Genomic DNA, 14265 nt, shown 5'->3' on the forward strand with positions numbered 1-14265 from the left:
CAATCTTTGACCTCCTGTTTAGTTCCCACAAGGGGCACATTTGAGTGTGAAAGTTTCAGCAGTTCTTGGCTGGACACGTACAGTTGATATTAGGACTTAAATAATCAATTATTTAAGTCATTGAGTACTCTACCAATTATTGCATTGATGAATTGAGTAATCAGATAAGAAATACTTTTGTTTTATTTAAGAACAGTAGTAAATGTACAAAATAAATGGAAAGATGTCTTAACAGCTAATTGGTTTTCCTTTTTAGAAAAAACATTTTTATTGCTTAAATTACATACAATAACATTTTGTCAAAATTAAACCCATTTAGCGCATTTACAGTAAGTGCTAAATTACATTCTGGGTTTTAATGACAACATTGCCTGAAACAGAAAAATGAATGCATACAGAAATATCAATTACAAAATGTCTTTAAAAACATGGTATACATATAGCCTAAAACTAAGGCATAAATTAATAACGCACATAGATTGCCTTTAAGTTGCGCATCTTAACTTACAGAACTACATGTTTCGACTTAATTACAACTTACGCATAATGTAAGCATTTACTGTCTTCTTGGAAGGCCTCCTGGCATTTGTAGGAGCCAAAATTAAAAAAAAAAAAAATTCTGGCAGGATCAAATCCCCTGGATGAGGAAGATGCACTGTGTGTGTGTGTGTGTGTAACCCTTTAAAGGAGCGTGTGATGGTGGCGGCAGCAGCATATCATCATGCTCAGAACTGAGGCTTGCTTTGTGCTTCGATGCAGTGTTTCCTGCTGCAGAAAAGAGACGCTACGATGGCTGGATGTTGTTAGAATACACAAAAAGGAGTTTGCCAGCTTTGCCAGCTTTAGATAGTGTGCTGCATTTGTTTTCCACCATGACGGTGGGTTTTCCTTCTTGCACAAGGGGATGTTCTCTGAAATGCAACAAGACGTCTTTCTGCACAGCTTTATTTAACTGCTGTTCCTTATCCTCTTCATCACTGGTGCGGGAGTCTGATGATGATCCCAATACGCTGTCAAGGAATGAAGTGGCACCTTAGAGATGTTTTAAAAGGTTATCTTATTTTGTGCTGGAGGCCCCATTTTTACTTATTTTCCCTTTTGACTGCAAGTGCCATGGTTTGTACTGTGCTTTAGACCTTGAAAGCTTCATCAGCAGGCAGGAACTGAATTTTTGTAAAGCTGGGATCCAAAGCAGCAGCAGTAATTAGAACTGCTTGGAGATTCAGGTTGTAACACACGTCTTGCTCTGATCTGGTGTGCCACATGAGCATGGTACGACCTTACTGGCACAGTCTCAAAAGTTGAACTCTGTATGGACTTCTTAAGTCTTTGTACTACCTTGTAGAAGTGAAGAGAGGATAGCATTGTTGCCCCTCAGAAACACTGTAGCTCCTTCAAATGGCTCAAAGGCCTGACCTACAGTAGCTCCTCAGTCAGGTTCCACTGTTCAGGCTTGAGATCAAGGTGGTAGTTTTTTCCTCTGAGTCACTGCTGGATCAGAAAGTGCAGCAGTCACTGGCCATCTCTGTTCCAGCAGCCTGGATAAAGGGATATGTGCTGTTTCAGCGAGTATGTGCGTCTTGCACCAGCATGTGTTGTGACCATTTGTTGCTGCTTATCCTTTAGCTGGTGCAGGCCAGTTCACATTTTTTAAACATTCAAGGCGTCTTGAAGCAGCCACACGCTAGAGAGAGCTTGGTGGTGTTCACTTTGCACAACCAAATTCAGGTTGTAACCTGCCAAAATCATCACCTGCTGCTACGACATTAGCACCGCTGTCTTGGATAAGAGCTTTGATTTTCTTTGGTAAAATGTCAAATTTGGCAATAATATCCTCAAGCCATTCTGCAATATTTGCAGCCGTGTGTCTCTCTCTCTCCAATGGGCATTGTCATCAGGCCGTGAGACTGCATTTCCCAGTCCTCCCCATATATGGCTCTGTAGCAGCCCTCGTCCAACTGTCAGTTGTGAGTGCAATGCCGTCAGTCTCCTTAAGGGTGTTCTTCAACTTGCCTTTGATTTTTTTTTTTTTTTTATTACTTTTTCTCCTTCATGTTATTGAAGGCAGTGTGTACCTGCCATTGAAAGTGAAAATCCCCTTCTGAAAGCCTTCATCCTCCACCATGGTCAGAGGGCACATGTCTGATAATCATTTTCAGAATGCAGGCTGTGAACACGGCTGCTTGCAGAAACTGTCCATGGTACTGTTAAATCTCTGCACAAAGCTCTCCTCACAATGCTGATTTACTGATAAAAGGGATGAGCGAAGTAATTATTGATACTTGTTACTAGGTGTGAATATCATACTGTAAGTACTTAAGGAGAGTGGCTGATGTACATTACTTATGTTGAAGGATTGCCCTACACCTGCTGACTCGACTCACTGCAAACAAACGGAGCTGAATGTTTCTGCTGTATTGGATCTGGTGCATTTTTGGCTCCATTTGCTGTTTACACCACCTAATATTTTGCGCTTTCTAGTATTTTATGAGTCATTGTAAGGTAGGTGTGTGTGTGACTAACATAATAACATAAAAGTAGCTCAGGCTTTGTCACATTGACGGCAGCATTTTAGTTTCTGTGGTGGTTTTCTTGAACAAAACTATAAAATATTACTGGCATCATATTGATTTAAGTTCTCAGACTAGTCATTACATATAACCATAGTTGGCGTACATTCTTTACTAGCTAGCATCTTAAATAGCACTCATATCGTTTTATGTTAAATAGTAATGTTAACGTTGCCTCTAGTCAAGTCTTCTGGCACCATCCATCAGACACCCTCCACTGGCTTGTCGTCTTTTCCATATTGCACCCTGGTGCCATTGCTTTTTCAGGTAAATGATGCGCAGGTACCCTGCCGTCCACATGATGCAACAGGCAACCTTTTTCTATTGATCCACGGGCCAGTTCCAATGCCTGCTTGCAAATTGTAGCCACATTCAACTTTGGGGCAGAGGTTCGCATGGACCCTCTTGACTGGTCTGCAGTTATGCAATCTCGTAAGTATTGCAGTAAGGTCTAATGCCGTTTTTGTAACCATCATTAAAGTTATCGGCAGTTTGTGCCACATTTGCACTTCTGTTGGTTCATACCAGATGTGATGCTTTTCATTAACGCTCATATTGATGAGTATTTACCACCTAACACTCTGATGCTTAGTGGTTTTTCCCTCCTTGGCCTGCTAATAGCGGGTATTAACAAGACTGATTTGGCCCTTCTCAGTTCCTCAGTTCCTCAGGCCTTTCCACCCACCCACGTATTATGGATTGAGCAGGTCTGCTATGGGTTGCTCACGTCTGCTTATTGTCTTGTTGCCCTGACCTTGACGTGCACCATTGGTACAAGATAGATGTTGTCATTTATTATAATAAATGTGTGCGTATATTTCTGGTTGTAAATGACAAAAATGATTCATATTACTGGTAAATGAAATTCCACAAAACGATAAGACAGTCCAGTTTCACAGTGGTGTAGTTATGAAATCCCTTTTTCAGCCTCCTAAAAGTTGGTTTGTCCTGCTGTGATACCGATGTAAGTGAAGATTTGTAGAAGTCGGGAGCAGGCCCAGATGAAATCACATGAACGAAGAACATCAATCCAGAAAAAAGTGCAATCTAATGTTATCTACTTGTGCTGTGAAGCGTTGAAACAAAAAGACCCCACTGATTGCGTTCCTGACACTTTTTTATGAGTCACTTTTGAATCTAGTGCACCTTCATCTTGTTTTAGAATTTGTCGTCAATTTAAGTAGCACAGCTACAGCATCGTCTGTGGTTTTCCACAGTAATATGCAAAACTCGTAAAAGGATTTCCATTAAAGTGTTAAATACAAAACTGCAGATTTACAGATGGGCAAATCGCAAACCCACAAAACGGAAGGGGCAACCTGTGTTAGTTTTATGATGAGGATTTTTCTTTTAGTAGTTTTACTTGAAATAAATATTAGTTGTTTTTTTTTTTTTTTTATACTATTTTTGAAATATTTCTAGGACAATACTTTTTCTTTGTTGGCTGAGGTCCCCTGAACTCTCGACTGTCTCTGGCTTGTCTGACTCCTGTTCTACAATCTGGCTGTGGTTCTACAGTTAACAGATAGACAGATGTCATAATTTTTAGTTTGTACTAATTAGTGCCTGCTTTGTTTTTGATGTATTTGAATAAATCTGTATCCTCATATGTTATTATTTTACACTCAGTGAGTGGTATAATCTGCTGCATTTTATCTTGAGAGTTATCATGGTGCTCTGTGTCAGCACTTGTTGAGGAATGCGGTGCAAGAACAAAGTTGTTTCTATTGTTTTATCGTATTTATGAGTTGCCCGTGAAAGATTGGCCGTCCAGCTCTGTGAAAAGGAGCATTTATGTTCTGTTTTACGTGTTGTATGTACCCCATTTTTTTTTACATGTATGCCTAACCTTCCTGGAATCTTTGTCTTTGTCTCTCTCTGTCTTTGTCTCTCTCTGTCTTTGTCTCTCTCTGTCTTTGTCTCTCTCTGTCTTTGTCTCTCTCTGTCTTTGTCTCTCAATTGCTTCCCCCAGTATTTCAATTTTTTTCCTACAAGATTTTTTGTTAATGTTTTCTTGTCCTCTTAGAGAGTCAAAGCTTGGGGGCCTGACAGAAAACAGGGCCTGTTAAAGCCCATTGAAGCATTCCTTCTACAGTAAAACTGTTCTTAGCCATTTTTGCTTTAATTTACCAAAGATTCCAGTGTTAGTGGAGTGCCCTAAATTGCTTAAAATGTTATTTTGAAAAGTGCCATATCGACAAAAGTTTGACTGAAGCAGTTTCCTAGTTGTGTTTTAATAATAATACATTTTTTTAAAAGCACCTTTTAAGGTAACCAAGGACACTGTACAACAATATATATAATACTAGCAAAATACCCGCGCTTCGCAGCGGAGAAGTAGTGTGTTAAAGAAGTTATGAAAAAGAAAAGGAAACATTTTAAAAATAACGTAACATGATTGTCAATGTAATTGTTTTGTGAGTGTTATGAGTGTTGCTGTCATGAAGGATTTGATTATCATTTATTTTTATTATTTTTTCTCCAGCCGTCTGGAGTTTTTTTGTTTTTTCTGTCCCCCCTGGCCATTGAACCTTACTCTTATTCGATGTTAATGTTGATTTTTTTTGTTTTATAATTGTCTTTCATTTTTCTATTCTTTAATATGTAAAGCACTTTGAGCTACTGTTTGTATGAAAATGTGCTATAGAAATAAATGTTGTTATTTCTTTGAATCAGATTCGTATTTGTTGCGTTCAAGTTACATTCTGTGTTTGTCAACCATTGTAAAGATAACAGGTTTCATTCATCGAAGTGTTCACTACGCAAATTGGTACTCGTGAATCTCAGATGTTTAATAGGCATTCCCGGTATTAAGTTGTGGATTTTTCTGTGAGTATTTAGCGACAGCGTCTCTATGAACTTTTGGATTTGCCTGTGAGTATTTAGCGACAGCGTCACGAAGTTGTTTCCGTCTAGCTGCATCAGAAAATGTACCACGAGGTCTGACATGCCTCCTTTTTACTGTTTTCTCACAACTTGGATTGCTGCTGTCATAGTCGGTTTGAGTTTCATGGTTTGTTTCAATGACGTTCGTATTTGTAGGACTTGTGTTGAAGTGACAAAATGTGTCTTTGTCCCAAACATTATGGAGGACACCGTATAATACACCAAAGAGCACATAGAGATGCCTCAAACCCTGTGGAAGAAAATCATTTGGAGTTATGAGATCCAAATGGAGCTCAAGGGTCACAACCTTAAACGCTATGTTTGGAGTCTACAAGGCTTTTGAGCACAACTGTACAGAAGGTGTCTTTTGAGGCCTAATCACACTGAATTTGAAAAATTGTTTGTGATCTCTCCTTGTTCACCTGCTAATGCACCTACTAAACGTAAATAGGTTACATTGGAAGTTTGTAAAAAGGCAGTGTGCCCTCCAAGTACCTGTTTCTCCTTCATACTCAAGTAGGGCAAAGGAGCAGCTGGCCTCGATCGGGAAGACTTTTCTTTGATGGCACATTCTTGATAAATGGACAGCAGCACCAACCGAGGACTCCTGGAGGAATTCAGGAAGCGCAGCCTCCTCCTGGTGCTGTCATCACTGAAATCGCAGATAGCCAGTTGAGGCAGAGCCTCCTGGATATTCACAGATTAATCTTCTTGTGAAATCTGGGACATTGTTTGCATTAAGAGGCCAAATAAGAATCGCTAAAGTCAGAAAGTGGGACACAGCCCGTGATGAAAAAGCTCACCATCGAAATTAAGTGGCGTAAATGGGTTGGGGTTTTATTTGTTAGGTGTAACTGGCAAATTTTTATAGTTGAATAGTTGCTGGCAGCGGAAGACTTGTCGGGACAGAAGGGGTTGAGGCAAAATGTATATGGCTTTTATTTTGAATGCTTACCTTCCATCTTCATTAGGCCTTTATTTATTGCCATTAAATGCCTGCACAGTTCGTGCTTGTGATTGTGGTTTTGCCCTTTTCTGTGATTTGTATTTATTCACTTTTGAACCTATGATGGTTTAAATGATCTCTGCACTGCTTACAGATGGAGTTTGTGCAGGGGGCGAAGTTGTGTAAATGCCATCTGTCCATTCAGTCTCTGAGTATGTGTATCCTGAGCAGGGTCACGGGGACACCGGAGCCTATCCCAGCAAGAATTGGGTGCCAGGCAGGACCATTGCCTGGACTGCACGCCAGCCCATTACAAGTTGAACACACATACACACACCCCCCAGGGCCAGTTTGGCATCGCCAGTTCAACTAACCTGCATGCCTCTGCACTGTTGGAGGAAACGTGACACGGAGCACTTGGGTCTTAAACCCCTGCATCCTTTTTGTGAGGCAGCATCCCTACCTACTGTGCCAGCACTCTTCAAATACTTTTGAGCCATTAAACAGCCCGAGACTGCACACGTTGGTAACTTTTATGTAACCCTTATGTCACACAGGAGAGTACGTTGAAGGTGTAATGCAGCTGTCTGTCAGGTATTACTCTCATTAATAAAGGACAAGTTTGGCAATCTCTTCACAGACATTGCATATATGCATTGTATATATCCAACACAAAATTCTCTTTTAAAGTTGTGTTTTTTATAAATTAGATTTTTTTTGTGTCTGCTGATGCTTTATAGCGGAGTGATTCCATGTGGCACCACTTGAAAATTAAAAGCCTAAAATCCGATGAAGCTATATAAGCAAAGAGTAATTTCTGTGTTCCTGACACATGTTTGTAGAAACCAAAGGGATCTTTAGGCTGTCCCAGCTAGCAAAGCGTGACTCGGTACATGGTGCCAGTCTGTCAATCAGGTTTTGTGAAAAGGAGGTATTTTGACTAACCCCATTAGAGGTGAATCCTTGGGGTCAGTTGATGCGGCCTGCACAGCTTCCAAGTCATCCTGACCATTTTAGCTGAAGGCAACTGCTGGTGTACTTTTTATTTTGAGGGGGTCATTTTCTGCACATAGTGTTTGTCCAAAAATGACCTAAGAATGAGTGGACGGGGTAGGAAGTAAGGAAATGTGATATTTTTAACTCTTAAACCAGCGGAACCGGCTGTAGTCGGTTTCCAATGCAATTTGCCAGCACGCTGGAGCAGAGTATATTCAGCGATGTGCGTTCATTGAACACCGCAACCGGCTATAGTCACTTCACATAGCAATTTGCCAGCACGCCGGAGCTGATCAGTCAGTGCCGTATATTCGTTGAGCAGCCAGCTCATGAGCACTGCAGCACCACCGTCCCTGGGATTGAGCCACAGCACTAGACTCGCCTCCATGCATCAGCGCTTACCTCTGTGAGCTTGAGTGCAGTCAGCTCGGTGATTTACTGAATTTCATCAATGGTGTCGAATGCACCTTGAACATTCAATAATCGATTGTTCCAGCAGTTTTTTAAACAGTTTTTACAGTTCATTCATTGGCAGTGTGTAAAATAATCCGTGTGGCAGTAATTGTGATGCTCTTTGCATAAAAGTAAACGTGTTCCATTAAAATTTCTCATTTTCTTTGTGAATTGTGACGTTTACTTAAAGTGCAGCAAACAAGTATTTGGCGTCCAGGGGTTGCATTAACCCCCAAGTATGTGGTGGTTTAAGGTGTCCTTGGACAAGCTGTAAGGGCCTGCCTGTGTTTATGTATGTCAACCTGTTTTTGATGTTTTGACTTTTTTTGTTGTCCAAGAGTGATTATATTAATACAGTGATTTGTATTTGTTAATTCTTTTTTTTTTTTGTTTTCTTTTTCCCTCTCCATAAATCATATTGTCTGGGTTTTATAAATTCAACCTGCATCTGACTTCTGTTATTAAATTGTCATTTGTATGTACAGTGATCCCTCACTATATCGCGTTTCGACTTTCGCGGATTTTAAATGTAAGCATATCTAAATATATATCATGGATTTTTCGCTGGTTTGCGGATTTCTGCGGACAATGTGTCTTTTAATTTATGGTACATGGTTCCTCAGTTTGTTTGCCCAGTTGATTTCATACAAGGGATGCTATTGGTGGATGACTGAGAAGCTGCCCAGTCAGAGCACGTATTACGTATTAAATAAAACTCCTCCATGATATACGATATGCTTCCCGCATGGTGCTTCGCACACTTCAAAGCTCTAAGAGCCCGTATTAATTTTTGATTATTTGCTTTTCTCGGTCTCTCTCACTCTCTCTGACTTTCTCTGCTCCTGGCAGAGGGGCTGTTTGCTTAGAAGATACGGACGCGCCTCTAAAAAATGCTGAAAGACTACCTTCACATTGATCACTTCATTGCGCCGCTTTATCGCGTGCTTCGTATACTTAAAAGCCCAACAGCACGTATTGATTTTTGATCGGTTGTTTTTCTCGCTCTCTCTGACATTCTCTGCTCCTGACGCGCACTCCTTTGAAGAGGAAGATATGTTTGCATTCTTTTAATTGTGAGAAAGAACTGTCATCTCTGTCTTGTCATGGAGCACAGTTTAAACGTTTGACTAAAGGGTGTTATTTCATGTCTAGAGGGCTGTAATAATAAATAACGTATTTAGAAGGTCGTAAACAGGTTTTCTATGCTTTAATTGCGAAAATTTTAGATTTATAAATAAAGAATCCTACTTTGTGGAAATTCATTTATCTGTCTGGAGCGGATTAACTGCGATAAACGAGGGTTTACTGTATAACTGTGCGGAGAATATTTATAAACAGTGTGGGAGAGTTTCTAAGGGCTTAAAATGTATAAAAATAATCATACAAACATATGGTTTCTACTTCGCGGATTTTCATCTATCGTGTGGGGGTCTGGAACACAACCCCCGCGATCGAGGAGGGATTACTGTACTGGTCTGACAAGACACACACAAATAGAGAAGCATTTACTGTTTGCATTGTAATATAAAGAACGTTATCTTAACACATGTTGAAGATTGAGAGATAAAGGATTGTCCAGTATGTCTTTGTCCAAATGAGCTAAGAGGGAGTATAAAGAGGTGAGGGCAGTCCAACTCGTGATATAGTGACATCCTGCCAGTTCCTGTAAAGAAGTATGTAGTGAAATTATTGAAAGATGTCTCATTTGGGTATGCAAATGTACTCCATGGTTTTTTTTTTTTTCAAAGGCCCAGATAGTTACTACATTTGCAATTCCACTCCAGTCTGAGTGGCTTGTGAACTTTAAATGTTATACTCTCTAGGACTGGCTTCATATTTCTGCCCTGACCGGAACACCAGTTGAACTGGTGGCCATCTGTCGGCTGCATTAGCGATGCCACATGGTGACATCAGAGCAACCGAAATGGATCTCCTTGCCAGATGCACATAATCAGTTTCAGTAGATGCATTAAAAAATATTAGGTTAGTATTTTAATCGTTCATTTTTTGTTTATGCCTACCACAAAGTTTTGGCTGATATAGACAAGGACATTTTATTTTCTGCCTCACTTACCTCGCCTGATATCTGCTGTCCTGCCTTGGCTTTGGCGAGCCTGTGATTTTTAGTTTCCTGCCGTAGCACTGCAGGCCACACGGTAGGGAGTTCACAAACTCCAGTAATTTAAGGAGGTTTTATTCTAGAAATGTTGGGGGGAAAAAAACATGACAATTGGGCAAAGAATGGAAAATCTGAAAGTGTTTGTCTAAAATGCTGCAAAGTCCGTTGTCAGACCCCCGCCTCCCCCCATTCAATCTGGAATATTCTACTCCAAGCACTTCTTGTCCCTTTTGGATGTGTTAGTTTATGTGGCCTCTTTGGAAGGGATTCCCTTGAAACTGGGCATGTGACTTGAATGTATCACTTCTCAGGGAAACCCCCAGAGTAAGAGCAACTGCCTAGTCACCTTCATTAAATTGTGCCTGTCAACTCACAATATGTTTACTGAGAATTGTCACATTAATTACACTTAAAAACAAACATTTTTCCTAATTACACTGCACAGTGAAGATTTTGCTTCCTGAACCACTTTTAGGTGTATTCCTGCTGATCACAAAAATCCCATACTGTTTAAATGCATTTGCCTATTTTTTGTGATTTCCTCTCCTTGCAAGTATATCATGATGGTACATATTAAGTACCAGTAATGCAGTGAATCCACTTGACTTGAGTATTCCTAGTTCTAATCCTCTTTCTCTGTACGTTGATCATTCGTTTGCTCAGAGGTTGATGCGCTTGCTGCTTCCTGAGCAGCTCTTCTTTTCTCCACCCTAGCGGCCCACTTCTTCTCTTCTTCTGTTGGCATCTTTTCATGTTAAAACTGATTAAGTCAGTGTTTGTGTTGCAATTATGTTTTCTTTAAACTTTCACATAAGCTGGCACTTAAGTCTTCAATCTGCCTCAAGAGTGATTTAAGATATGAAGAGGAAGGGAAAGTGACGGCCCTGCTGGCCGCTTCAGAGAGTTGATTCTACAATAAAATAAAAAGAGAGATAACCTTGGAGGTCAGTCCTCACACCAAAAGCAGGTATACTACGTGACGTCTGCTATGTGTACCAAATTTCAGGTCAATGGGTCAAACAGTTTGCGAGCTACAGGTGATTTAAAATCCTGGACAGACAAACGAACAGCCATGGTAGGGTATTGCATTACATGAGAAGACAGCTTCAACAACTGGAACATCTGTGTTGATCTGTAAGTAGTCACACTGCAGCGCAGATACACCAAGCCCTGTTGTTTCATCTGCAAATGGGATGGCTGTGCTCAAGAGTCTTATTAAATTAAAAATAACTGGTCGATCCAGAATAGAAGAGTGTCGCATAAACTTCATGTTGACCCAACAAAGAGATTTTTGCCACATCTTCATTTAAGGCTTGTCCTTTGAGAGTGATTGTGGAAGATGATTTTTTTCTTGGTGATAGTTAAATTTTTCCACCTAAGACTTTTATCTAAATTCAAGACCTTTTTTGTCATTTGATTTTGAGAAAGTGATGTTTTTATCTCATCACGGCGTGCCTGGTATACTGGGATCAGTCAGGCTTCCCTCTCCCACCTTCTGCTGGTACAGAACGCTGCAGCACATCTCTTAACATGCTTTATTAGAAGATTGACCATATCACCCCAATCTTGCATCCCTCCATTGGCTTCCAGTTCAGTTTAGGATAAGTTTTAAGGTTCTCATCTTTACTTTCAAAGCTGTAAAACAAATGGCCTCTACCTACTTTAACAACCTGAATATTATGATTGTTACACCCCAGCAATGTCTCTCAGATCAGTTTCTATTAACTGCTTGAAAGGCTAGGATAAAACGGAGAGACAACGTTGATGGTTGTCTTAGCATCTACAGGCCTCTAGGCCTCCTACACCTCTGCATACACACTTGAACATTTGACTAACATTGGAGAAATGTTTGACCAGATCATTGCAATGATAGAAACGCAGGATCGGAGCAAGTGGAATCTTATCAATGCTGGACACTGAAAGAGAAGCATCAGACAAGCAGTACAAATAAAAATTGGCAAGAAAAAGTTTTAGGTCTGTTGATCTAACACAATGTGTCCGCATTGTCATTAAGCAATTAAACACACTAGCAGTCTGGAGATAAAGGAAAATCAGAAATGATGAAGGGATGGGAGCGGACTAGGTACCCATTTAATTTGATAAAACTAAAGGACTTCTCTGTCATGGAGTTGCGGTTGGTAAGCGAGCTTCTTCTGAATGGGCACTGACTTCTAGTGCCTTTGCTGTAGAAATGGCTCCTGTTGAAGAAGAGGTGAGACGGCTGGGCCTGTAATGGAAGTGACACCTTGGACCATCCGGGGACTCATTCACTGGCCTGCAGGAAAGAGTGAAGAGGTCATTGGTGATGTTTTTCACCTTGGCACTACAGATAGTTGACTTAACCTCATTAAAGCCGTCCAGCAAGAACACAAAATTTATTAAAAGTTAATGTTTCTACAAATTCCTACAACATACAGTCTGTCTGAAATAATTTGTATTCATTTTAAAGCTGTCATAGTTACCAAAGCTATTTCAAGAAGCAGAACATTTGAAATAATTTGTCCAGTGTTGCTCATTTTACACGTAATGTAGCTGAATGTGGCATGGCACCTTATTTACCAGCGTTTATCATTGCAGGCAGTGTGATGTAGCTGATTAAGGCTTTGGACTTCCTGACACTGTGTGACCCTGAGCAAGTCACTTGACCAGCCCAACCAAAAGAGATGTAACTAATTGTATCAAATGTTTTAAGTCGCTTTGGATAAAAGCGTCAGACAAATAAGTAAATATAAATTTATCACCTTCTGTTGTCAAATAATGTCTTCAAAACCTTCCTACCGTCATGGCTTAAGTGTTTTTATATCTGGTATGGGCATCTGATGCCTCCTTTTGTGGCTTTTTCAAATGATTGGAAGGTGGATGGTAGAATTTGTAGTCCACTGTTATTAAGGATGGTTTTTTTTTTTTTCATGCCATAATTAATTTATTTTCTTCTGTCTTTATTTTAGAAAGCTCTTTGTGGGTGGCCTTGACTGGAGTACCACACAGGGTAAGTGTATTGAGTGTCTGTTTAATTACTCAATTAAGTTTGTTGTTGAAGTGTGCCTGTCCCACTGCACCCAACTTTCTTTCTTTTATTATCATTTTTCCAAGTCATAAACCGCTGTTGTCTTGGCTCCTGCCTTACTTAATGTTTGCTGAATTACACAGCAGTTATTTCTTACCCGCTATAGTTACGCAAATCCTCCCAGCTTTCTGTATGTTCTCAGACCATGGCAGAGAGGGGCTATCAATCTTCTGATAGTCGTGTTGACTTATTTCTAGTGAAAGTTGATTTATTTATTTATTTTTTTTAATTTTCTTTTTCAACTTTGCCATTCCATTTCAGGGACTGGTGATGTTAAAAATGAGTGATTGTCCACATAAATGAATAATCTGCTTGGTGTGAATGTTAACTTACTCCTTGTCTTCCAGTCTGAAATCATGAATGCAGTTCCAACTCATTATTTTGTCTGAGGGCGGGGTCCGAGTTCTTGTAGGACTGGTTTTAAGCCAGTGGAGGGATGCAGCACGTCATGATTTCCAGTATCTGGTTCTGTGAGAGTCTCTTGTGTTGTATTCATGCTTCTGATGAACTCTTGTCTTCAGCATTTTGTTTCAGTTGTCCACCTTGGACCAACAGGGTTTGAAGTCTTGGGGATGAGACTATTTGAAATGGTTTAGCCTCTTTCAACATTTCATGTCTAAAATGGTCCGATTACCGGAAGGTGTGCCTGCAGTAGGTGCTACAGCAAAAGTTTTATGAACATGTACGATACAAGAAAACTCAATACTGGAACTGAGAAACTTCAATCGCGGTGCCTGTCCAGACCACAGGCTTGCTTTCTTTCCAAGACTGGGGTGCCAGTCTGGGTTGGTTTTTTGTTGCTTTTTGTGCCCACTGTTGGTTAAGGTCCTGCAGCAATTTGTTGTAACAGTAGCAAGCTTTAAGTGATGTTCTCAATTATTGTTTGTGGAAGCTTTGTCTGCCTTTGAAGACATGTTCAGCTTGATCTTCACGGAATCTGTTCTTTTGCTTTAGCAATATGGCGCAAAGGGAGTAGCAGATGTACTGCATTTGACTGTTCAATGTACAGTACAGGCCAAATGTTTGGACACACCACCTCTTTGACTGTGTTTTCTTTATTTTCATGACAATTTACATTGGTAGATTCTCACTGAAGGCATCAAAACTATGAATGAACACATGTGGAGTTATGTACTTAACAGAAAAAGGGGAAATAACTGAAAACATGTTTTATATTCTAGTTTCTTCAAAATAGCCACCCTTTGCACACTCTTGGCATTCTCTCGAT

The 14265-nt window shown here is 40.2% G+C and overlaps 1 protein-coding gene across 1 annotated transcript in view; it reads left to right on the forward strand.

The window, feature by feature from the left end:
* Window positions 1-14265, forward strand: part of dazap1 (DAZ associated protein 1) — a 118093-nt gene that overhangs the window by 22305 nt on the left and 81523 nt on the right. Inside the window, 1 exon segment of the mRNA XM_039767136.1 lies at window positions 12919-12959. Within this exon segment, the coding sequence (XP_039623070.1) occupies window positions 12919-12959 (41 nt within the window).

Source organism: Polypterus senegalus, chromosome 10, assembly GCF_016835505.1.
Source record: "Polypterus senegalus isolate Bchr_013 chromosome 10, ASM1683550v1, whole genome shotgun sequence".
Classification (NCBI taxonomy): domain Eukaryota; kingdom Metazoa; phylum Chordata; class Cladistia; order Polypteriformes; family Polypteridae; genus Polypterus; species Polypterus senegalus.